Source organism: Pseudopipra pipra, chromosome 18, assembly GCF_036250125.1.
Source record: "Pseudopipra pipra isolate bDixPip1 chromosome 18, bDixPip1.hap1, whole genome shotgun sequence".
Lineage (NCBI taxonomy): Eukaryota > Metazoa > Chordata > Aves > Passeriformes > Pipridae > Pseudopipra > Pseudopipra pipra.
Genome location: NC_087566.1, coordinates 11,203,627 through 11,230,638, shown reverse-complemented (window position 1 = coordinate 11,230,638; position 27,012 = coordinate 11,203,627). Strand labels below are relative to the sequence as shown.

Sequence of the window (27,012 nt, the reverse complement as noted above, 5' to 3'; positions counted from 1 at the left end):
CAGTCACATCCAGGTTTTGGTAACAGATTTTTATCTCTTAAGCATTCTACAGCATCACTGGGAATGTAAACATTAGTGTTCAGTTTGCAGCCTGAGCACACTCTGAGAGTGAGTCTCTTGTTTGCCCTCTCTGTTCATGATACAGAGCAGTGTGAAGTGCACAAGTGGGATTCCTTTCCAGTTAAGCTAAACCAGAAGATGTGGTCACCAAACACTCTCCATCAGCTAAAGGAACATCAAAGCACAGAGCTGGGCCAGGACAGCAGCAGGCACAGCCACAGAATCCTCTGTAGCACAGACATGATGTTCTCCCATTGCTCTGCAGGGCTCTCCAAGACTCCTTGCTTTTCTCTGTCTCTCTTGTTTGCTCAAGGCCAATTATTCAGAACTAAAGTATACTATTATACCGTGGAATAAATAGGTGCACTTCACAGCAGTGTTGGGAAATGAGTGCATGTTTGTAAATATGAATCTGCCACATTGCTTTATTATTGTTAGTTTTAGTATCTCTTGCAAATAACATTTTGAAGACCGGGTTTCCTTTTAACTCTGAAAGAGATGATTAGGAATAATTGAAATAATGAGCTAAAATCTTATTTTAAATTGAATTATGTTACTTTGATATTCTGCTGACTGATACTTTGCGAACTCTGGCACTGAAGGCAGCTCATGGCATGTGTTGAGGGAAAGGAATGAATGACACCCTCAGTGCTGAGGTCTGTGGGGAGGCCGCTGGGTCTGCTGGAACTTTAACAGGCAGCCTGTGTTGTCTCAGTCTGCCTGGGGGCTGCAACACAAAGGCTTGAGTTTGGGTGCCAGAGTCTGCAGCAGCCCTGCCTGTGCTGCCATGTGCTCTCTGAGCTCTGATCACAGACCTGAAGGCTGTTGCAGCTCCTGGCTGGTCCCCAGAGCCAGGCTGGGTGGGGACAGTGCGTGGCTCAGCCTTGCTCCAGTGCACATTAGAGAGAGGATTGCTGCACCTGGCTGACATGGAGGATCTGTTTTGAGCACCAGTTTTGACCACAAGTTTATCAAACCTGTCAAGACCCCATAAACAGGTTTGAGTTTGTGAGTTTGCATCCAGTTGGCAAGAGCACAGGAGTTAATTCATCAGAGGCAACTCTGGGCAAACAGGTGCTGGGGTTTTACTGGATCTAAGTGATGCCTTAATCCCCAGGCAGATTGTTAAATTCCTCCCTACTACAACCCTACAGGTTTCTCATGCTGAATGGGAGTGTTATGCTGTAAAATCCTGACTGTCTAACAGGAGCACAGGGATTCCTGAAACCACGGCTCACGTTTCTCACAGTTTAAAGAATGAGGGAAAACTCGATGTCTGATAAACTTAGGATTTAAGTTATTTTCCTGGGCTCCTTTTCTGCAACTTTTCTCTCTCCATCGTGGTTTCTTCAGTCTCCACATGTGTCACGACTCTCAGCACTTTATCATTTAGCCATTGTGTTGATGTTTCAGTTGCCTGATAAAACAGTTTGTATTTCTAAGTGGATTTTGTCCTACCAGCTGGCAACCAGGGATACAACCTTTTTCCTTTCATAAATAACTGCCTAGTGGTCACTTCTTGCTGGAGAATTTTAAAAAGTGGCAAATGATTTAGAGCGTTAACGTTTTTGACTGATTGCTACTGGGCTTTTGCTGCAGAACTAAAAAATGTCAGTCCTTGCCACAAGTCAGATTCCTGCATGTCTGCTCACTAAAATTTTTTAAAATCTCTATTTTCAAAAGAGCAATTTGGTTCCAAAAACTGTGACTCAATTAAACCTGCTGTCTAAGGCTGCAGAGTTTTAATATAAAAGAAAAATGCATGTGCACTATAATTCTTGCTCAGTCCGTGTTTTAAGTTCTGTTTTATGGCATTTAACTTTGAGCAGTGATGGAGGACACTGGGGGGTTCTCACACATTTGAATTCCACAGTAGGGTCATTAGAACAATTGTAATGGGAAGTCTCTCATTCCTTCTCATCTTTCTTATATTGAAATGCACAAATAGAATAAAACAGTCCAAGGATATGCATGGTTCGAGGCTGAGAGGAGATGTAATTATTATTTTTTCAGGATTTATATGTGGAGAGGATTACCAGCTGCCTTTGTGTTCCTCCAAAGTAGCTCTGTCTTGGAGAGCAATCAACAGGGAGGTTTTTGTGTAATTCCAAGTTATCTCTGCTTCTGCTTACTTGGATCAGCCAAACCTTTTTCTGTGGCTCTTCCAGTATTAAAATCATAATTGTGGCTGTGCTCTGACATGCACTGGAGTCAACTGCTGCAGCTGGATACACACAACACTGCGTGTACCCTACATTAAGGGCACAGAATAATTTTGAGCAGTGTCATTTTTGTATTAATTGAACTCCCTTCTGCATCAGTGGCTTCATTGAGCTATTAGGCTTTGCCTGCAGCAGAACTCCTTGCTACTATTTAGCAAATGTTGCTTTGGTAGCCACTCGTGCAGATGACAGAGAGATGGTTAAATATGTCAGTACAGAGGTAGAGTGTTCAGCCTGGATTTTATGTATATAACAGAAATCCCTGTTTGAATTGCTTAGTGAATATCTATTTTGTGCCGATAGCAACTCGTCAGAGCAATGCAGGCTTTTTTTGTCCATTAAAGAATCTGCACCCTTTATTTATGCACTTACTTTACATTTTCTTTACTGTAGACCTGATTCTCTAAACCTTCAGTAGTGTCATCAGGAATCAGTGGAATTGCTCCCAGGAGTGAGGAAGCACCTTTATGAAAAAAGGCTTTTCAGGCTCAGGATTTTCACAGCAAAGACCGTTATATGCTGGATTTCTGTGTCTCAGATGCTGTTCTTTGAACATCTGACATACATGTCATTGAATGAAGGGCAAACACAGCACACATGTATATCCATAGGTCTTCCTTAAAATTTTTGGACGAGCTAATGTAACGGTCCAGCTTGCCACAAATTGCTCCTGTGTTACCTCCTAGAGGGAGCTGCACGTAGGCAATGGATGAGAGCATTCCTGTGTAAGAGAACTAAGTATTCACAATTTCTGTGATGTCCAGAAAATGATTTTATCTGCAGCTGTGAGAAGTTGCTAGGGAACAGTGCTAACTCATTTTTGCTGATGGCTCTTCGTTAGCGCTGCCGAGGTAATGTTCCCTTCCCTCTCTCAATGATTCTGCCATCTCATTTTGCAGCAGGATGGCATCTGGAAATACCTCAGAAGCATCCTGCTTATGAAGTTTGAACTAAACTTTCTAGTAAAGAACATTTTTCAGATCACCTCCAGGCACCAGACCCTCCCTGGAGTGCTCTGAGTTCCGAGGTGAAGGTGTGAAAGGGCAGGTTTAGTGCCGAGCACTGGGGTGCAGGAGCAGAGCCCTCCCTGGGAGGAACATTGGGCTCACAAAGTGTTTGTGGGGTTCAACCTCTCTGGGAGAGGACAGGAATATTCTTGGACATTCTTTTGAGATGTCTGCATTTCTGGTATTACTGTGATTGCTTGTACATTTTAACCTCAGCCTTGAAGCATGTGCTTTAAGGTGCACACTCTTTTTTTTGGTATTGAACATCTGACAGGTGGGTGGTGGCTGTTGATCTCCTTGATAAGTCAAAATTCTTGTAGTTCTGATTGCTAGCAGCATCCCTCCCTTCAAATGCTTTTAAAAGGTCATTAGCCAGGTCACAGCTCTGGAGTGGTAACTGCATCCCTCAAAAAACTGCCTCTTATTGTGTGACTTCAAAACAAAAGGTCCTGTACCAGACACTGCTTTGCAGACAAAGCCAAAGAATGAGTCTTCCCACCCCCATTGCTTCTTGGTATATGTAGAGAATATATAGGTCTATTCCTGCCTCTTCAAGTGTTTGTTTTGGAGGACTTCTAGTGCACAGTTCAGCAGCTTTGTCTTCTTTTCTCACTGTGCCTCAACGCTCTCAGCCAGTGTAAGCGAACCAGAAGGATTTCTGCACTTGTTGCTTGCCCACTCAGCATAAAAATACATATGTACACGTACTAAAACACACACATAAATGTCCCTACAGCTCTTTAAAAAGGTTTTAAATAACATTTTGTTATTCTATGCTCTTTTTTTACTCCATTTGCACCAGATGATTGGGTAATCTGTCATTGTGGTCTAGATGGTTCTCTGGGGGCTGCCCACGGCTTCACTCACATGCTCGTTTTGATATGGCAACTGTTTCCTACAATGTTTTTCACCTGTGAAATGGGGCAAATGGCACTCTGTTTTCACAGCACAGGGTGCCCAGTGCTGTGCTTTGTTTTTCCTATCCTTTCTTAAATCTAAGTCTAATTTAAAAAAAAATTGCTGGTTGCACAGGCTGTGCTCGTAACAGCTTTGCTGATGTTTGGCCAGGGATGAAAGGGATGTGGTGCATTGTTTGCTTTTTTTACAAGCAATTTAGAAAGACTTCAGACCCTACATAATATTTTTTTGCCATTGTTTTTGAAAGAGTATTTGGAAACAGTCCACGGGGCTCCCAACCTCTTTAAATCAGCAGGCAGCACTATTTATCTTTGTCGTTCATTTCTGTAAGCAAACACCTTCCTTCACACTCCTGAATACATAAATGTCTTGTTTTGTTTGGTGTTGCTGCTCGTTATTGCCCAGTTATCCATTCCTGTGCACCAGCCAGGCTGTTGGTCATGATGCAGCCATGAGGATTTCTGAAAAACCTATTTCTGACTTTGTGAGTGTTGGGAGTCCCAAGATGATCACTGCTGGAGTGCCAGGGGGGCACAGCGTGCTGGTCTTATCTCATATAGCTCTGAAGGTCTCCTTCCTCAGCTCTAATTCAGAATCTTTCTAAAACAAACAAAAAAAAACCAACGAGGATCCAGTTCTGCTTCCCACTGAGGATTGGGCCCTCTCATGGCTTGTTTGGGAAGTAAATAGAGGTCAGAGCCACAAGCTCTGTGTTTGATTCTGCTTTAAATTGATTTGTATGCATCCTTTCCTTTTAGCTCTCCAGAGGCTCGTGTGTTTTACATCTTGCAAACCATGTTTTTGACAAGGACTCTGTTTTTAAATATAATCTAAATCCGTGTGTCAGGTGTGCATACATATATGCACCTGTGTGCATGCACACAAACTTGAAGCACAATAGGCAATTTTATCCAGTCCATGAGATACATATTACAGAGAGATCTATTTGATTGAACTCCTGGTATGCACGATTCAACTTCTGAAGCCTAAATGGGTCTCGTGCCCTTTCACTAATTAAATTTTGTTATAAATCCACCTGGGCTCTGTTTTTGTAATATCTACATTTGAATGAGGGCGGCTTAGTGTCTGGGTGGAACGGTTTTTCCTCCTGAAATGTTAATTAGATGGAGAATCTGTTATGCCTTGGAAAAGCTGCATTGCAAACCCATAGATAAACAGATTGATTTAATTTTAATCTGCTTTCATGGTGATGCATAATGATAACCGGTTTCTGTCTCGCAGGGCTGAAAACCACAGACCTTAATAAGAGTTTGTGGGCATATCATACAGTTTTAAATAGCTTATGTTGTGCTAGACCGCTCTCTATAAATTATTCTAACTCCATCAGTATCTCAGGGACTCCCGACTCTCTTCTGCTGTGGATTTTCAATCAGTGAAACTATTAGTGTAATCTGAAGAAACTTTGAGGCATCTTCTCTGAAAACAACTGACAACACTGGTTTGTACATCAAGTATTCGATGGGGAGAACAGAACAAAAAAAAAGCCTTGCAGAAGCCAGCTCTGCACACTAAATCACAGCATCCAAATCCTGCCTTTTGTTAGCCATGCCAAAATTAATAATGGGATTAAAACCAGCCATTCAGGTGGTTAGCATGAAGTGTCTTGCTACATGACCTATTTTTTTGTGATATGTCATTCCTGTGGCTCCGAGAAAGGTGCAGTTCTGTTCAGTCAGTTCTAAGGCACTTTGCTTAAATGGGCCCTTCTCAAATGCTTCCATTGAAAGGGTTAGGAAGGCTTGTTCCTGAGAGGGGAACAATTTTTGTTTCTAATGGTCTAAATTTCTTCAGGGGTTCATAATAGATAGAGATCCAGGAAGCGTTTTTACGCTCGGTTTTCATTCGCTCACCGCAAATAAGCCCCAAGTCCAACAAGAATGGGCTGAGTTCTGCCTGTTTTCTCAATGACAGGCACATTTTATTTTTGACTGATGTTTCAAGAGATGAATCTCTTTCGGGCTCAAATTCTGTCCTGTATTAGCTCCAGCCATAAAAAGTAATGAAGCTGCAGCGGGAGGCAAAAGAAGAGTGTGGCCTTAAAGGGTATGAATTTAGCGGCGCCCTAATGTTGTACATAAAATTTGAAATGGAAATGCTGGAAGCACAAATTCCAGCCAGTCCTCCTTGCACTGTGGAATGATCTGATCTATCGAGGGCCTCTCAAACAGGTGCAGAGTTTGCCCTAAGTTTGGATTTCTAGGGAGAATGGAAAGACAAAGGGAGTTGCTATACCTTGAATTAACTCTTGTTTTTGCTTTCACTAGGGAGCTTGACTCCATGCTTCACCCTCATACTGTTGTTAATTCTGATGTGCTCTCTAACATAATTCCCATTCCAGTGCTTATTCATGAGCTTAGGAGCTTTTCTAGCATTCACAGAACTGTCCTTCCTATGTTGCCTTTAATTTTGGTACTCCAAAACTTTAAAAAAGGCTGTCCTGAAGTAAAGACAGAAAAATTCTTGCTGTTTTCCATTGCTTCCTGATGTTTTAGTGCATTTTAATATGATTCTTTGAGCACAGAAGCCTCTGAGAGGGGAGGAGGTTCTGTGCAGGCAGTGAAACATCAGGATGTAAATGTCAGACTGAAGTGTTCTGGTATCAAAATGGTCTCATTTAAGCAACGTACAGCAAAGAATGACCTCAGATACTGCAGAGGATGACTGCATTTAATGTTCCCAGAGCACTAACAGTGATCATTCTGCACTCATTTGCCAGCAAGAGACAGTTACCTGGGAATTCTTTGAATAGATCTACAGCTTAGTCATTCCAAAATTGCCATCTAGATTTTAGATCCCATGGTAGCATCTGGTCCCACACTACCTGATTTTTAAGCCTGACATTTAATTCTGATCTTCAGAAAGACCCTGATGAGGTCTGTCAGCTCATGGTTGGGCATCTGGAGAATGGCTATTTTTGCTCTTCAAGCCTCTTCCAAGCGAGCACAGGGGAGCTCCAGGAGGGACAGACTGGATGTTTCCACTTCCAGCAGCAGTAATTTGTAGTTGGATCAAGAGGTGATGTCAGTGGAAAGAGCCTGTGTGCAGAGCAACCCATGGCATAGCCATCAGCAGAAATGGGGTCTGGGCAAGGTTGGGCATTTCCAGGTTAGGACCGTGAATACTTTCAGGGTTTCTTCCAGGGAATGTTTTGCTGCTGACTTAGATCAGCATTTGACTTTCCAGTGAGCAAAAACTGACCTGATTTCTTTGTTTCATGACATGAAGAGCTCTGGTCAGGCCCATTTCTGCTCACATTTTTCTCGTCTTTGGTTTGAATTGGGCTTATGGGGGAAAAAAGCCTCTCCCACCCCTCTTATTCCTGTCACTGCTATCCGAAGGAGGTGGACATTAGCATAGCATAGCATAGCAAAGGGAAGGCTGCCATCCTGTACAGCTGAGCACTGCTTTGTTCTTTCCCCATCACTGGGTTAAGATTAGGCTCTGGGCGGGAAAAAAAGCCCTGAAGATAAACAAAAATAGAACCCCCCTCGAGTTATTCCTGGAACGCTTTGGGCAGATATGGTGACGAGGCAAATTCAGAACCCACTGCAGTGCCTGTGCAGTGCCTAGGAGCTCTCAGAAACGTCCCCCTCTGCACACGATTTATCTGCCACCTTCTAGTCACCACTGGTGACAAGATGATACCCGGTGGTAGCACCTCTGTTAACAGCCTCCCTTTTCTTCTCATCCCTTTGATGTTGAAAGTATTCTGCTTCCTCGGAAGGAGCATGAAAGGTTCCCGCAGATCTTTGCCCTGAGCGCTTACAGTAATAAAAAAACCTAAATTCAATGTCATGGGTCTAAAGCATCTCTATTTAGAGCTGTTTAAGGGGTGGATTCCCTGTTTGTTTGCGCTTTGTGTTGGGCTGGAGGGATGTGTGATGTCTGTAGGCTGCGTGCAGGACATTGTCGGGAGTGAAACGTGGAAAGGGGAGTCCTGCCTGTGGCAGGGTGTCCGTGGCCCCTCCACACTCCTTGGCCTTGATCTCCTGCACGTCCCGAGGGCGAGGCTGTGTGTGTGATCTCTCCGTCGTCTTTGCCTTTCCCCGCGATGCTTCAAACCAGACACTTTGTGACATTGTACCGTGGCACTTAGCAGCACGGGGGCTGTAATGCTGTTATTTTTCACCAGCCAGCTGTTCCACTTTATACAACACTTAAGTAACAATTTCACAGCCATTACCAGCCCGCAGTAATGACATGGGCTGAAAGCTAAGCGCTAACTGGTTGTAAACTGCAAAGACTGGGAGATGCTAAACCAGACACTTTGATAAATGAGAGAGGACATTGCCTGCATTTTAATTGGAGTTGCAGCCTCTTCTATCACTAGAGTAAACATAGTGTTTAGTGGGTCATGAGATAGAATTGGGAATCACTATCTTTATGCACTTAGGTAATGTATTTCCTTGATTTCAGTTGTGATGTATTGATCCGGGGAGTTCCTTCAGCGGTTTTTTTTTCCTTCTCCCTTCCCTTGACTTGTACCCTGTCAGCACTGACGTGTTTTCAGGGGTTGTGGACTCCCAAGGGCTTTGTTTGCCATGATTGATTTGGTGCAAGGGGTGAGCTGCTCAGGAGCCTCAGTAACTGATGTGCTGCGCTGTGAGCAGCGATCCAGAGGTAAATAACAGCTTGTAGGAATACCTATGGAAGTGTTTACTTGGATAGGCTGCTTGTTAGAAAAGAAACAACCCAAGACCAGCCCACGACTGAGATGTTTGCAGCCTTTCTTTCCTCCTCTTTGCGAAGTAGAATCTGACCCAAACTGGTCACAAAATACTCGAACAACTTTACTTGCTGCAGCTCTGCCACAGTGTTTTGAGCAAATGCACAATCTGTTGTACTTAGACTGTTAAGTGTGAGCAAATATATGAAAAAGCTTTGTCATACACCTTTTTTTTGTGTATTGCAGCTGAGAAATCTTAGGCTGAACTGTGGCTGAACTGAGAGGCTGTCTCATGAGCACTCTGGAGAGCAGCTGAGGGGTCGAAGACCCCGTGTGCCCTGTGACAGCCAGGCAATTCAATAAAGCAGATTTGCAAGAAAGTAATTGAGCTCTGGCAGCAGTCATAGTCTTTTCACCTCAGGTATCTTCAGTTTTATTTGCTGGCAAAAAATGTACCTTCAGTTATTATTAACCCTGTTTCATCCAGGTCATTCTTCGGTAATTGCAAAATGCTGCTGCCATTGTGGATTGGGTGAATAAAATTCTGCAATTGCCCAAGAGTGGAAAACACAGCATTGAGACATACTGGAGGACAAAACCATTTCCTGGGGTCGAGGAATTGAAGCTTCTGTGCTAATTATAGAAGTATGTTAATCTGGTTCCTCAAAAGGAGTTCCTAACTTCTAATTCTGTGGAGAAACACAATCTTGTGTTACTGTTTTCAGTAAAATTAGGGGGTTGGTGCTTTTCATAGGTGACTAAATTAGACCTTATCTCTTCAAAGAAATCCTGATCCACAGACTGGCAATTACCCCAAGGAGCGTACACAAGAATCTGCATTTGTTTGAAACATCAGAAATTAGTGCAGGATGGCAGTTTGTCACTGGATAAAGTGAATGTCAAGGATAAACAAACTCAGCTTGTCCTACTGGTTTTGTGTCCCTTTTTCTGGTTTACCTCCTCACCCTGGCATTTAAAGGAATCCAGACAGAAAACAAGGGGGTGGTGTCAGTTATGTCTGAATTTGTGCTCTTATTTAATGCTTTTTAAGATAAAAGTGAGACATTTCAATTTTCAGTGTGTAAGTGTTTGCTGAGCTGTACTGAGACCCTGCACAGCTTTTTCAGCTGCAGTACAGCTATTGCCTGTGTGCCAGCTGAGCAAGGCAGGCTGTGCTCTGGGCTAAGGCTGCTTTTTTTTTGATTCCCTACCAGTTTTGTTAATAAAACCTATAAAAGCATAGCTGTTGTATGGTCAGTATAATCTGTTGTTGAAAAGCTGAGGGGCCAACCTTGCAGCAGAAGCTCCAGACTTTGTGCAATGAAAGCAGCCCCTCACTCAGCAGTGTCTGGCTCTGAGTGACTCGGGTGCTGTCCTGCCCTAGAGCCAGTTGGCTCCATTCAGGGTTTTCAAATCCATAAACTCAGGTCACCCAAATCCCACACTGATACCTTCTCTTGGCCATCACCAACTACAGCAAACCCTTCCCAGAGCTGGAAGAGGGTGGGGGTGAGTTTCTTAATCACAGCCAGCTTAGCTTGGACGGATCTCAACCACCCGCATTTCCCTGTGAAGTGGGAATAATTCTTCTATCACTGGTCTTAGCTGACACTCAGAAGTTTTCCTTTCTTTGAGGTGGAACAGAAAGGCAGGACCAGATGCTGGTCACCAGGACTAGCCAAAGACATGTGCTGAAAAAATGTTTCATCCAGATTGTGTGGCCTTTTTCTGCCTCCTTCTCTTGAGAAGTCAGGAATGTAGTTTAATTTCCACTCTTCTTTGACCATTGATCTCTTGTCCTGAGGGATGTCTGAGGTTTAGCAGCAGTAACTGCACCTGCTTAAAATTCATTTCATGAAATTAGCATAGAAGAACTTGAAGAAAAATTGGCAGCCTTCATGTATTTATTCTTCCAGGTGTGCTAAAGAAATTACAGCCACTGCTGTTGAGTTAGTGGTAGAAGAAATGAGATATAACCCCTTTTGTTCGAGGCAGTTGAAGGAATTCTTTGGCTTTTTATTCCGAAAACATCTGTGTGGATGTTGTCCTTCAAAACTTCCATTAGTAATTTCATGTGGAGGCAGAGCTGATGCTGCTTGTTTTACTGATATTACCAACTCTGCATGGCAGCAGCTGTTTATACAAAAAAAAAAATCACATACCTTTCTGGGGTTTTTTTGCCCGGAATTGAGAACTCGCCGTAGCACTGAATGGATTTTGAGTATGAGATTTTAAGCAAATATAATTAAACTGTCATTTCCTGACAGCTCACATACAAGGCTGTTTGACCACAATGGGCTTCTTGTAAACATATTCAGAAACCAAAAGTTAACAACACCAGAAACTCCTAATTCAGTATATTGGCCAACATTATATACCTGTGGACTAATTCAGTACTGCCTTAAGATACATATTTAGGTAAAGAGAGAGGCAGAATTAGGGAATGCAACACCTTCTAAAAAGAATTAGATATTTAAAAGTGTATCTCTCTATATATAGTTCCTCTTCTCCACTTCTGGCTCATAACTTCTGGTTATTATTCTGGCTGTTATTTTTTTAATAATCAAACCCAGAAGAATTATGCTAAGCACATGCTAAGCACTTCTCAGTAGGAGCCAGTCCAGTTGTCATGGGGGCAACAGTCTGCCATACAGCTTTTCCTGTTGTTTAGCCCATTGTTTATAGGCTAGACAGACCTCCAAAGAAATCACTTGGTTTAGGAAAAATAAAAATATTTCTAAGTGTTTTTAGGTTCAGAGCTGACAGAACAATTAACCTGACAGTATTAAAATGAAGAAATATTGGGGCTCAAAAAGACAATGGAAAGATAAGGAATGTCATCGTTGAGTAATCCAGAGGGAGGAGAAAAAGGGTAGATTTTGCTTGTAATATGAGGCCTCACTAGAGGAGCAACAGCCTGACTTCTTTTACAATACAAATGGTGCTTTCTTCTCCAATCCAATAACCTGTAGCCATAAGAGGGCCTCAACACGCTCAGTGGTGCCCACAGTGGGGGGAATGGCAGAGCAGGAGTGAGGAGTGTTCTCCAGAACACATCTACCCTGTAATTTCACCATGAATAAAGCTGTAATTACCATCAGTTCAATCAGATTTCTGTCTTGATATCATTTCTTCAAAATATGGAATTCTTAATTAATTCTCCCATCTCCCTCCCTTGTCCCGCTGTCGAACCCTGATGAGCTGTGGCATTTTCTGTGGGGCAGCAACCAGAGCATTAATGAAGAGAAAAGGAACAGATCAAGCTGACATTTTCCATCTAAACATCTTCTTGTTCTCCTAGGGCAAAGGTGAAGAAAGGTGTGAATGTTTTCAGTGTGAGAGCCAGCAGCCCCTACTTGTGGGACATCAGAGAGAGCATGGATTATACTGGGAAATATGCACCAGCTGTTATTGTTTGCCAGAGGAAATCTGCTGCCTCTGAAAGCAGGTAGGTAATTTCTAGCAGTATTTCTTTTAATAACTGACAGTTGTTTTCCCTTCTCAAAGCATTTTGCCGTGATTTTAATAAGTTTTACTGTGGTGGATGAGGAAAATGCTTTGGGAAAAGCCGTGGTTGTCTTTATTTTGTACTGCATTGCTCGTTCTACCACATATACTCTGAACAGAATGCTACTCAATGCTAATACTCAAAAGTCAGCAGGAAATACTGTTTTCACAAATTATTTAGAAGAACTTGAAAAAAGTTTGAAAAAAAGAAAAGAGGAAGGAAAAAATTTCCTTTCATAATCATGGCATAAATCACTTTCTCCTTATTATAACTCAGATTCTACACAATTCTTCTGCCAGAGTATCCTGATTTTTTCTCATCTAAACCGTATATTGTCTCATACCTGACTGAATTTCGTTGGTCAAGGAAGCAATGTGTATGTATGCCAAGGTCAGAGCTTCCTACTGTCTGGCACAATCTGTCAGGCAGATTCTTTAAAATCACAGTTCAAAGCTATTTGAAGCAAGTGTGAATATTTTCATTGACTGAGATGGGCATTGGATCAAAATCAAAGATTATTTCAACAATGAGTTTTCCATCACACTTTATCTTGTTGGGCCCATAGAGTGCATTTGCCTGATTTCTCTTCCTCAGCAGGAAAATATAAAGCAAGCTCATGGGGGAATTGAATCTTGGCAGCTTCCTTCCCTTCACTATTCATCATTCAGTGGCAAGCCTTCAAAATGACCCCTTGTACACAGAAAAATAAATTATTATGCCACTTTTCGTGCAGTGGTTGTGGCTTCTGTGTATTTGCACATGCTGAGTATAAGCATTGCTTATTAAAAGAAATATGAGCTCATATACATATCAGATTTTACTGGGAAGAAAATCAAGTGAAAACAAGGTATGTGTGTAACTCCCCTGTAACTTCTGGTTTGACTTGTTCCACCCGAGTTCCCAGCTGAGATTTTGTGGTTTTCTCACTTTTGATAACTTCCTCACAGTTTGCAAACGAGTGAAAAATATTTGCAATGTATTATTCACTGTGTTGTTTTCATCATTAAATTTAATCTCTTTTGCTATTCATTTTAAGAAGCAAGCTCAGGCATTAGGTGGGGCAAGAGAGCGTGCTCAATATTTTTGGGGAAGCTTTTTGATGTTTGATGCCACCAAATGGGCACAATGGATAACAGTTAAATATTGGTGTCTCTTACCAGATGATTTGTTTCCATAGTTCACTTTGAAATTAGACAAACTCTGTCTGCACATTCTTTAATTTCCCCTCAAAAATCAGAGATCCAATCACACGGATGCAAAGGTGGCAATGTTAATTAACTAAAGATTCAGTACCCTCGTGTTTCTGATGGTTTTACACGGATCAGAAAATAGTGTTAATAAAGCTGACTCACTGTGACAGGTGTAATTTCACGGGTTAAGGAGGCACTTGTGGGGTGACAGAGTGAACCCGAGCGCCGGAGCCGTTTCCTTGGCGGGGTTGGAAATATCTCCCTCATTTTATTGGGAGAGGTTTTGGCACCGAAGGCTCATCGTAACAGGATTAACATATAAATATTATCACAGCCAGCAGGGTGTTTTAGGAGGAATATTAACAGCAAATATTGTGAGTCTGTATGAGAATAACTAATTAAGCCCATCTGTCAAATAGGATTTGAAGTTCTCGCGCCTCGCTTATTACGGGCTTGTGACGGTGTTCCAGTTTAATGGAGAAGCAGTTGCAAAGTTCTCCCCAGTTCTTCTGATTTAATTCTTGGGCAATAATAATTTTGTAACACTCTTAAGTGTTGACCCATGAGATTATTAGATGGGTTTACTACCTGTAGCATCTGTACAGCACTTCTGTTCTTCCCTGTGAAGCATCAATCTTCTGTGCCTCTGTCGTCAAGCAGGTGACCAAAAAACCAAATAGAAAATGGTGCCATGGGAATTAACCAGTGGCTCAGAAATGTGACTTGGGAAACACTTAAACACTGATTGAATCAGGGAGGTACATCCTGGTATGTGCCATGCTTTACTTATTTCCTTCACAAGTTGGCTGATCTTTCTTTTTCTTAACCTGTAATGAGGTGAATAGAATAGACGGAATGGAATGGAATGGAATGGAATGGAATGGAATGGAATGGAATGGAATGGAATAGAATAGAATAGAATAGAATAGAATAGAATAGAATAGAATAGAATAGAGAGGTGAGATTAAGGAGTACTGCCTTTTCAGAATATTTTCTTGGATTGGTGCTGTTTCTCACTGTATCTGGGATGGAGCATCTTACTGTGCTAATTGAAAAGAAGAATAGTCAAGTGGAAGATGTGGATTCCTGACTGTTCTTCCTCTGTGTTTGCTGTTGGACTGGAAACATGCCAGGTGGGATGGGCTTGGATGATTGTTGAGGTGGCTAAAGATAAAGATTTATTGGATTTTCCTCATTTACAAAACATGATTGATAGTGCTTTCCTCTGTCCATAGCTGCTGTGGAGGCATTAAGCAAGATGTTCTGATGTGATACTAATGGGTGTCATGATCCTCTTAAAATATTTTATTTGTGTTTATAGTTTTGGGTCTAAATGTTGATTATTCCATTACGTTGCTGTTCTCTGTGCTTATGGCAGGAATGAGGCTGTTGATTCAACCAAGTGAAAAATAATTATAGACAAAGCTTGGCTATCTCTGAGTAGAACCTTAATGTCTGGATGTGATCATTTGCTGCCTTATCTCTAAATAATTTTATCATGGATGAGCTTTGCTTGGTAATTTCCTTTTCCCTTTGTTTTTTTTCTGGAAATGTAGCAAGGATAGCGTTTGTTTTGATGCTTTTCGTCTTGCACTTTTGGGTTACAGCTCTGTAGCATTGAAGGCATTCCTGATTTAAGCTGCCTGAAACCTGAATCTGTTATTAGAGAACCTTATTTTCAGTTTGAACTACAAGTGACTGAATCAGTCTGTGATAATATTGACACAGTGAGAGACAATAACAGTATTTTCTGGGCTATATCCTTCGTTTGTTCCTGCGTGTCTCATTTATTCATGATATTGTATTTCACTGCTGAATTTTCTCAACACTTTTATAATAGAAGAAATTAACTTGATATTAGATAATAACAGGAGACAGAAAATGTATGGCAACATTGCCTTTGATTTTCCTACACAACATCTTCTTTCTATTACATTCATGCCATTAGCCTTAGTGCCCTGTATTTCTCCTTTTCAAATGTAGTTATTTAATATTTAGTTTTCATGTTGTAACAGCAGTGAGCTATTGCCTCATTCTCTTACTTGTTGCTTCTGCCAGTACATTTGATAGACTCTCAAGAGTGTTGTAGTGCTAAAACACTTCTGAAGCCAACAAGAGCCACACATTTAACATAAATAACAGCCTAATAGCCACAATAATTACATTATGTCTCTTGCTGGTGTTCATCAAAATGCCTCATAAAAATAGTTTAATGTTTTAGATCACCGTTATTTTTTTTTCCTTGCTATCCATGTGCTCCCATGACTTTCTCAACTAGAAGTGTATTAGTGCTTGGAAAGAAAAATTTCTGCTCAATGAGAGAAAAAACCACATGATGTAGTAAAATTAATTCCGAGGTGTTTTGTCACATCACATCATGTGGGAGTCACATGAGCTTCAGTTTATTGTGGTGAAATAAAAGCAAGAAAAAGACTGCAGAAATCATGTATACTTCAGATGGGGCATATTAAAGGGGGATATCTGAGAAGCTGGACACTCAGAGTGGGTGAAGGGTTGGGTTAGGTTGTATCTTTGGGTATTTTGATGGCAACCCAAGAAATTCTTTGATTACGTGAATTCTGAGCAAAAAAGGTTTCTCCTGTTCATTTTTTAATGATAAATTTTATTACTGGGGGAACAGGAGGGAAAGGAGAAGGGAGATACCTCTTATGTGGTTTCAAAATTGCTTTCTAGGAACAATTATTCAGCCCTAAAAAATTTGCTATTCCCTCATCATTGATGCTGATGTAGTACATTAAGATATCTATTATCAAGCAGATATGATATGTTAATTTCTGAAATACCAGAGTTTAATTCCATTTATACTTCTGAGAAATATGGGTAATGATCAGCTGGAAACATGTTTACCCAGGGTAGCTTTAGAATTTCATACAGTGTACAGTGTGGGTTTTTCTTTTTCCTTCTTTCCAGTTATCTGGAAACCTCCAGGCTTCTAAGACTTTATATGTTGTGATGATGTGAAAGTACTGAACATCTCAGAAGTCATGCTTACATTCTGCTATTTGAAAGCAATTAGTCACAAGCTTCTATTTCTTATTTTAAAACTTAAATGTGCCCTCTGAGAGAGAACCCTGTGAGATGTTGAGGCAAAATAAATTTGAATGAACCAAACCTCAGTGCATTATTCTTTTACAGGCTGACCCACTTTTTTCACTTTTTAAACAGAAAACTATTTTATTTGTTAAGAAATTCGGTCTCTCTCGAAATCATTCCACTCAATGCTAATACACTACAGAAAATGTTTATGGCTATCATCTTGAAGCAAATCAAAAGGAAAGAGATGAAATATTAACCAACAGCTATTAGAGAAAGGCATTATTAGCCAACTTTTTCACCTGTTTGTGACTCATTCATTTAAAACTCTAAAGTGCAGGAAAGCACTTCAAAGGCATGCAGATGGCCTTCTGGCATCTTAGAACTGGACTCTCCCTGTCTCTCTGACATGTACACGAGGGAGATGGCACAGGGAAATTCAGCTGTCATTGCAGAGATGATTCCCTTTAATCTCAGCTGAATTTAGGGTTCTCCTTGCAGAGGAAGGCTATTCCTGTTCTTTTGGTTTGGAGCATAATGTTATTGGAAATGGGAAAGGTGACAATTAGCATAGAATTGCTGACACAGTCTTTTGAAGCAGTTCAAAAAAATGGAATATGATTCCCTCATTCAGTGATTATCCTTCTGAAATATTAATGTACAGTTCTGTAGCATTTACCATCTCCCAACAGCCTGCCCTTGGTGAGATTCAGAGCATCATCCCAGGGAAATTGGTAAAGGTGAAGTACCCCTAAAATGTAACTTGACATAACAGTTCACAACAGGACTGAACAGTCAGGAAATTAAAGGAGATTATTGGTAGTGCCTGTAGGTTTTTATACCCCTGTGGTATCCCTTCATCATCTGTAGGATTTTTTTTGTGCTGAATGGAAGAAAATTCAGATACCACCTCTTTAGAAGGCAATATGATAAGCACAGAGGTAATATAAGGGCTTTTATTCTGCTCTGTGGTCAAGTGCAAAGAGTAACAATACACCAAAAAGTTTTAGGGCAGAGACAGCATCTACTGCAGTGCATCAAATTGTTGCTTTCTATGGTTTTAGCAATGCAGGGTGAAGAATATCCACTAAAATAGTCCTCCACATAGAATACATTGCTATGTTGACAGTTTTCTCCTCATCTTTACCACTCCTGCTCTGGCTAAAAAGGACTGAAGAGTGTAATTGAAGCTTTAGTTGCACAACCCCTGTGGTCTGGTGCATTGTGCACCCTTTGTTTGTGGGGGTTCAGCGGGATCAAGAGGGATCAGGGACAGGGTTCTGCCTTTTTCAGTGGCGACCCAAAATCTGCAGATTTTCTAGGACTTGGAGCAGAGAGTTGGGATCATTGTCACAGTTACACTGGCTCACACCCCAGGGGGAGCTGAAGTTACTGTCAGCTCTCACTGCATGTGTAGGAACAGTGGTGGAAATGATGAGGAAATACAATAAAGACATTGTGTTCACCTGAGAGGGTTTTGCACTGGCTCTAATTTGTCTTAGAATGGGTGGTCATGATTACATTTGGCTCTGCTTTTGCGACAGTAAATCCCAGGTGGAAAATAATGGCAGAGAGCAGGGATGGACATGGTGTCCTGAGGGCCTGGCGGGTCCCAGGCTGTGGCCCTTCACTGCCTGTCCACCACCTCCAGCCCAGCTGCCTCATGCAGCTCTTTGGTCCACCTCTGTATTTCCTTGGAAGGAATCTTGTATTCTCTCCAGTGGCACAGCAGAAGACAACCTGAGAAAGCATTTCTTACTCCGAGCTGGCCCAGTTCCACGCTCACATATGCCAGCATCAGGGGAACCTCTCCCAGCTCACTCAGCTGTGACCCCAGGGTGCAGCTTTGAACAGCAGGAATTTTGGCTGCAGGATGTGTGCTTGTAAGGAAGGATGAATTTAATTTCCTGTCCCAGTTCATCTGAAGGCATGTTATCCCCTTTGTGTTTTTGGATTAAATCTTACTGACAGTTGTTTTACATATAAAAATAATCATGGAAAATATGAAATACTAGAGTATAATGTCACTTATACTTCTGAGAAATATGGGTAATGATCAGCTGGAAGCATATTTACCCAGGATAGCTTTAGAATTTCATGCTGTGTACAGTGTGGGTTTTTCTTTTTCCTTCTTTCCAGTTATTTGGAAACCTCCAGGCTTCTAAAAGTTTATATGTTGTGATGATGTGAAAGTACTGACCATAGGATCCATAGATACTTCATATAGGAGGTTCCCTAATGATCCCAAAATTTATTGTATAACCAGGTACTCAGTATTCTCTAACTAGGAATTCAAGAAAAGGTGTGCTGCCTCCACCAAGTTATTGTGATAGCTCAAAGGTTCACTGGATGAACCTGGGAAGTCCTGGGAGGAATTCTGATGATTCCTGTGCTCAAGTAGCTATAGAAAATTCTAATGCTTGCGTGGGAGTAGTCAAGAGCTGCATTTTTGCCATTTCAAGAGGTTCTCAAGACACAAAGCTGTCTGTGATGTGCTGGTAATTAGCCTTGTTTTCTTTGAGATATATATATATAGTACTTCTATAAAATGAGGTTCTATAGCACAGTGTTCAGCATGACTTTGCTAAAAGTTGTCTAGAGGGAGTCTTCTGAAAACGTTGTAATTCTTCAGTTAATTGATCTGCCTCTGTAAAATCTGCAAACAATAAATAATGTCAGGTGGTTAATCCCCTTCCACTGAGAGTTCTTGGCATGGAGAACTGGGAATCAGGTAGTTTGAGGGAAACAGTGTAAGCCTAAGTAGTTTGCTGACAGAAGACAGTTACAGAAAAGGCAGATAATTCATGGATACAGAGGGGCTTTTGTCTTCTCTCTTTCTCCTTGGGTGACATGCAGGGGTTTTCTGGGTATTTCTATATTGTGCTGAAGTAGCTGTTTCCAACAACCTGGATAACCTCATGCATATTTAGTGTCTTTGTTTTTACCCTGGTGTTACCCAGTGTAATAAATATAATTTTAAATTCGAGGATGAATGATTTCCCTTAAGAACCTTCAAAATTCATCATCATTATGTTTGCTCTGGGTTTGTGGTACTTAGCACTCTAGTTCTCAAACCTTTAGTAGCCCAGAGGCTGAAAATAACAATTCCAGTGGGATAAAACCAGTTTGTTCCCTATTACAAAAGAGGCAGCAAGTGAGTAATCTCCTGTCTATTAAAAATCTAATATTAAATGCAAAAGTGTGTCTTGTGAAAATATCTCTAATGGTACTGTTGATTTTTTTTTTCCCTTGGAGGAAATCTTGTAAGAAGTAATACTAATTACTCAAAGAGTTGGGAAGTGAGTGGATGACTGAAAATATGAGCTGAGGCTGAAAATATGCCTGTTGCTGTTGGAGCATGGGGATTCCCATGTTTTGGATGAAAAAATCATTAAATCTATCTGTCACATCTAAGTCAACATACAACAAAGCGTGGAGCAGAAGGTTAACAGAATTATGTAATACAGCCTAGCATCCTTCTAAACTGTAAAACTAATCCTAAATAAATTCCAGCTGCAAATACAAGGCTGAAGTTCACTGGGCATTTGAGTTATTTTATGGCTTCAACTCTTAATGTACAGATTTATCAATGCCATGAGCAAGCTGGAATTGCAATATTAAAGATCTGTGGGTGCTTTATGTGAACTGATGATGCAGGTAGAACTCACCCTCTAATTATTTCACTTTGGTCACCTCTTGGGCTTTTAACCACCCATAGTGGGGTGTAGTAGAGCTTGATAAAAACACAGAAAGGACATGGGATAAATTGAAGGACAGTTCTGACTCTAATACATGTTGTCTATCAGGGTTTATGTGCTTGCAGTGAAATGGAGTTACATGGGCAGGCTCAGGATGAGCTGATACACTCAGCAGGGAGCTGCACTGAGCTGATCACTGAGACAATGCAGAAGTCACTGCTCTGTTGGTTTATGACCCCCTGTAACTGCACAAGCCTTAATAACTTGCTCTGGGTCATGTGGGAAGTGTGACAGAGCAGGATTTAAACAGGGAACTCCTCATGTGTCAGCTACTCCCGTCAGAGGAAACTTGCACCAGAGGCTGCTTTCTTTTTTTATAGTCAGGAAAAACCTTCCCTCCCAGGAGTTCAGTATACAGAGTTCTCTGGAACTGGTAGTGTGTCTTAGATCTCTTTTTGAAGAGCTTCTATTGACTTCCATGCCAATAGAAAAAATCAGGTGTTGTTAGGAGAATGGGATGCCTTGTCCTTGTGGATGTAGTTGATTCTGATATACACACATGTAAAAATATGGAGCAGGACAGAAATTTGAGGTGTAGGATCCCATGGGCAGAACTGTCTGTGTGTTCACTGGATATTTTGGGTTACATGCAAGGAGTGTGTAATGTGATTCATTCCTCCCCCTGCCTGGTAATCTGCAGCAGCAAGTGGTGCTTCCACCTCTACCAACACACCCCAGCTCCTGCCAATGTTTTCCACTTAAAATCTGGAGTATAAATTTTTAGGGTTATATAGAGCTATTCTAAAGTGCACTACACTTTCCATTTGCACCTCTGTTAAAAGTCTGAACCTTTCAGTTTGAAATCCATCCTCACTGTGTAAGTTTATGAATCATGTGTTCTATGTATGACACCAAACTCGAGCCTGGGAATGCACAGAAAAAATGTTACATAAGAAGTCAGACAAAAGTACATTTTAGGGTGTGTGGGAGTGGGGAATCAGGTTGTATCTTCTGTGGAGGGAGCCAGGGAGGGAAGATTGGCTTGTTGCATGATTCTTTGGAAAAGTACAGGGGTCATTAGAGGTTACTAACCCGTTTGTTACTCAGGAAGCCTGAGGGGTTTTCCATATAAGATGTGTAAATATGATTCTGGATCAGGTGTAGTTTGAAATGTGAGTAACTGACAGCTCTGCTGTTCTGCCTTTGATATGAGACTGGTCCAGGCTGGTCATGATGTGAAGTCACAATCCACAAGTGAACATGGCCACAGAGCCTGTGCCCCACTGATTCTGCCCTCAGGTGGATGATACAAGGAAGATGAAGGGATCTCTTGGCTGTGAAGTGTCTCTGTGGTTGAGATCTATATTGCCAGGCTGGTAGCTGAGGGATTGCCTGCACTTATGTAAAAGTGTTAATGTTATTCTTAGTCTCAGGGGTTACCTAAAGCTGATATTCAAATGTGAAATCAGCTGAATGGATGACTACTACCTCCAGCCTTTCTTGGGATGAATTTTCCCTGGCATATTGCAAGAATGCACGCCTGCCTTTTTCTCACCTTAGCTGAAATACTAGAAAAACACCTTCAATGTTGACAGGATACTATCTTTTCCAGAAGTCTTTATTTACTGGAAGCTTTCTTAAATCCTAGTTTATGATGGATTTCTGCATGGACTCTATGGATAGCTACTCAATGCATACTGCCAAAAGTGAGACTGTATTGCTTTCATCTCCTGTTTCTTACATGGCCTTTCTAAATCAACTGTAACAAATCAATCCCAAAGCATGTGTTTGTGATGTTTATGTAGTTCTCATTTCAGCTATACCTTAATGCACCAGCATCTCCATAGGTCTGTCTGTAGCAGCACTTGCAGTGCAGATGTGCTCTTATCCCTTGTTGAAGATAAAGGCTGTTATACCAAGAAAAATGTCTTGTGGAGAAAGAAGAAATAACGTGGTGGTAAATGGGACACAGAGCCACGTGCTCCTTCAGCAAACCCTGGTCACAGGGTGAGCAGAGTCCTAGAAACTGGGACTGTGTGGGATCAAACCTGGCGTTTCCCTGTCAGCTCGGGAGAAGGCAAAAAGTGCAGGGCAGAACTTCGGTTTCAGTTTATTAGGCTCTTCCATTTAATCTTGCACTAGAAAGAAAATAATTAGCTTGAATAATTTCCAATCCAATTAATCTATTCCTAAGTGGCAAATATTGTACCTGGAAACGGATCGATTATGAAGTGTTTCCTCTGAGATGCGTTTTCCCGTTAATTGTTGAAGCAATTAATTTTCTCACGGACACATGCAGATCTTTGTGTGAAGCAGCTGAGGCAAGGAAAGCAGAAGGCCTGGAAGGGAACAAAAGATGGCTATAAAAAAATTAAGATTATCCCAGATGTAATAAATATAATGTATGTACAGGGTGTTATATGTGTTGCCCGTACATTATGCATTTGTCAACATCCATAACGGAGAAGCTTTAAAAAAGTTGCAGAAATTAGGACATCTCAGAATTAATCTTTCATGCATATTCATTAAAAACAGTCTTACATGAACACATGGTACTTCTTCCATAGAATTATGGGCAGAGGAGAATTTGGCAGACAAGCTCTGACAAGACTCGGCATGATGTGTTTTTCAAAGTAACGTCTCCCTCCTGCCCTGAGACTTACAGTTTTGAAAAATGTGGGCAGATTTTTATAGGGAAAACAAAGTGCAGTTTTGCATTTTGGATGCAAAATCCAAAATTTATCCAATTTATCCCTTGCCAGTTTTTGAGTCCTTGCTTGGAAGCATAAGAAACTTCATAATGTTCTTCTATTTTTTTTTTTAAATGTTTATTTCCAATTCTAAACATCTTTTAATGTGAACAGACAGTGCTGTTCTCCTAAACTCTATTGCACATGGCTAAATGGCTAAAACTTAACTTGGTTTTCCCAGAATTTATAAACTAGATGCACCTCTGACATGAAAATTTATACCTGAGTAGCTTCATTTTTTGCAAGGTTGTCAGCTACTGAATGGAGGATGGTGCAACAAATAATTTTGAATGGTCTTAATCATTTTTGTAGCTGTCAAACCCACAAAGGTTATATTGCCATCCTCTCACCAATATCTCCATTTTATGTTAGAGATACACATACCCATTCAGTGGATTGTCTATACTGCAGTTGCTTTTAAGTTCTGGTAGATTGAATCAAGTTTGATTTTATGCACAATTCAGTACCAAGAGCTCTGTGGGAGAGAGGGGTGTTGTGGGTGTACTCTACACTGGCTTTATATATTTTATTGAGATAAACCTCTGACTTAGTCCTTAAGAGACTCAAAGAGAATTACAACGTCTTGATGAAAAATTACTATGTATTCAAAAATCAAGACTTTGTTCCCGTAAATGACATGAAAATAAATCTTGTTTGCAGTGGTTCTCAGCAGCAAATGATCAAGGATTTCTCTGTCTCTGGTGCATGGGGGTAAATGACAGTTTCAGAAATGCAGCCTTATGATCAAACCTTTGAGATGGTGGGAATCAGCAGTTGTTCTGTAAAAGCAGTATTTTTGCTCTTTATTTTAAGTTTCTGGGTTTGGCACTCTCATCATGCTTATGTAACTCTCTAGGAAAATATCTCTTGTTCAGTGGTTTAGGGGGATTAATCTTGTTTATGAAAAGAAATGCTTCTTCTGCTTCTTGGATAAACCACAAATAAAGATTTTACTCGACAGTTGTAATCACGACTTGTAAACACACTGAGAAAGTCCTAATGAGCTGCTAATGATAATCCAGGTGCTTCCATCAGAAACACAGAAATGGCAGAATTTAATTATAAGGAAATGCACAATTATCAGACAGGTGAAAACAACTATTAGGTAGGAGAATTACTGTCAAGCACAGTCCTGTGTATATAGGAAAAAAATTATGCTCTTGTCCTCACTCCAAAGACTGAATATATAGTTTTCCATTAAAAAAAAAATACAGTGAATGGAACCTCTTGATGTGGAGAAGGAAGAATTGTGCTAGGGGCAGAGTAGAGAAAGCAAATATTTAGATGAAGACTACAAGGAAAAGCTATATGCATATTTATGAAGATTCTTACGATGCAAACACAGGGAGGACTAAATTAGATCACTTCACTTGTACCCCCCCAACCTTCTTTTAATGTTTTAATAAATGCATTTGTTTTTCTGGATTGCCAGTTAGGTTAGTCTGACAGTTCTGGGAGTAACAGTTGTAATACTTGACTAATGGTGGTTATGCCGTGGTGCTTGGTCAGGTTGCCTGTTCTGCAGCTGTGGAGCTACAAGAGCTGTGGAGGATTTGCCTTTCCCTGTCTCCAGGAGTTTTTGGTTTAGCTGAGGTGCCAAAGAAGGTGATTCCTGGGAACTAAGGTGGAGATGTGGCCATTCACTCACCTGTGAGCAGAGAAAAATTGGGGGTGTTTGAGCCCTTGTTTGGTCCTGTCTTTGTGTATTTACCTTTCTTTGCAGAGCTGAGTCACACGCAGGACATGTTGAGGGCATTGTGTGCTGTCCCTAACACAGAACCTGCCAGAGGAGGGGAGTTGGGACATGTTGAGGGCATTGTGTGCTGTCCCTAACACAGAACCTGCCAAAGGAGGGGAGTAGGGACACATTCAGGGCATTGTGTGCTGTCCCTAACACAGAACTCTGCCAAAGGAGGGAGATGGGACACGTTCAGGGCATTGTGTGCTGTCCCTAACACAGAACCTGCCAGAGGAGGGGAGTAGGGACACATTCAGGGCATTGTGTGTTGTCCCTAACACAAAACTCTGCCAAAGGAGGGGAGCTGGGAGCAGGTTGGTGGGGAGGAAGGAGAACCTGCCTCCCTACAGCCCAGCAGAGAGTTAATGCTGATGGGGCAGTGGCAGATTGAGTGCCACAGCAGTGCAGGCACCTCATGGCCAGGCTGTGGGGCACTAACCTTCCACTGAAGGCAGAAAGGACGTGCCTTCCCCTAAAATCAGGGCAGTTCCCAGCTCCAGTGGGGTGTGCCGAAGGGAAGGTTAACCAGAGCTGTTGGAAAGTGTCTCCCAAGCAACAAGCAGTGCTAGGATTGTTGTTTAAACATCTGGCTTTGGGGCAACATTCCTAAACACCATTTTTCACGGCAAGTTCCAAGTCTCTCAGATGCTATGGTTTTTCAGAAGCAAAATAATCTGTATTTAAATCCACCGGAAAAGTAGCGGTTTTGGTCTGTGCGTGTGCAGAAGTCTCCTGTTCTAAAATTAGAAAGTCAATTTGTCTGTTAAGCCAGGGGAACAAGAGGCTCTACATGCCCCCTGAAATTAGCAATGAAACAAGCTGTATTGAACTCATCTATAGCTTTACACCTTCAGGGCACTGGCTGGAACCAAGACAGACAATATTTCTCCAGGCTGTCACAGTTATTTTACAGGAAAAGGAGGAGGGGGAGGAGAGAGTTGCTTTGGTCTGATCTCTAAATGAAATAACCAGCTGAACTTTTAAAATCATCCAGAAGATTAAAGGACAGTTCAAACAGTCTGGTATGTCAATTTATTCTGCTGAATATCTCTTCCTTAATTGTCACAAAACTAAGACATTAAAGTTAACAGAGTCATGTGCTATTAAAAGGTGCTGTTACCTTAGAGAAAGGTGTTACTGGAGAAAAGAAATGCAGAGGAAGGTCTTTCATGTAGCACAGACCCCCCAAAAGGAAGAAATAAGGCAACAATTTAATGCTTTTGATTTTCTATGGATAGTACTTGGGAAGGATTTAACATTATTGTAGGTATGCAAGAAACCTGTATCCTTTTTGTCATAGTGAAAGCAAGTGGCATTGCAAAGGCTGCTCTGAGAGGTATTAAGTAGATGGGAAGGCACTGGCCATAAGCAGCTTGAATCCCCACAGCCTTCAGTGAAACTTGAGCCTCGAGATGTGAGGATTTGGAAAACTCCAGAAGCTTTCAAGGCAAAAGTGTGATGTAGCTGCAGAGAAGTGCACGTAGCTTTTGCTGCTTTCTTTCCCCCCAAAGGCCTGGGTAGAAATATGAAAGAAATTAGTACAGCAGCATATAAAGCCTTAAGAATTATTTCCACGACTAATAAATTAAGTTACATACGTGTGTGCATTATTAAGCAATTGCAATTTCAATATATTGTAGATTAAATTCACCTGAAATCTGTGCTGTGAGAGCCCCATCTCTATGAATGTGCATAAAGATGTTAAGTCAATTTTTCAAGCTTTTTTCTCCTAAAATATGAGATATTTTTTTCCCTGTAGCTACATTAGGTCTAAATTTACATACTGTTCCTGCACTCTGTGGGTATTCTTTTTTTTTTGTTTATACGTCAATAATATTCATGCTTTCTATTTTTAACATTATAATATTCCCCCTATTTTAGAGAGATGTCAACAGGCAAGTATATATATTCAAGGACCTTAGTGTGTTGTGTAGATCTATTGCTCATAATAGGTGTATGATGTTTTATTTCAAAGTAAAGAACTTATGCTTATTTATGCCATAAATACAGCCAGCAGTACTATACATGTGGTAACTCAAGAATACATTTGTCATTTTTAATGAAGGAAATAAAGCAAGTAACTACTGCTAGGTCAATTTTTCGTGAATTTCATTGTTGGGGTTTTTTTTCCCTTTGGAGTAAAAGGGGAATTCTAGTCAGGTTTTCTGAGAAAATGAGCC

General features: G+C 41.1%; 1 protein-coding gene across 1 annotated transcript in view; it reads left to right on the top strand.

Moving 5' to 3' along the window:
- The window catches only part of TMEM132D (transmembrane protein 132D), a 228,068-nt gene that overhangs the window by 77,901 nt on the left and 123,155 nt on the right, over window positions 1-27,012 (top strand). Inside the window, exon 3 of the mRNA XM_064675205.1 lies at window positions 12,196-12,342. Coding sequence (XP_064531275.1) covers window positions 12,196-12,342 — 147 coding nt within the window. The remainder of the gene's footprint in view (window positions 1-12,195; window positions 12,343-27,012) is intronic.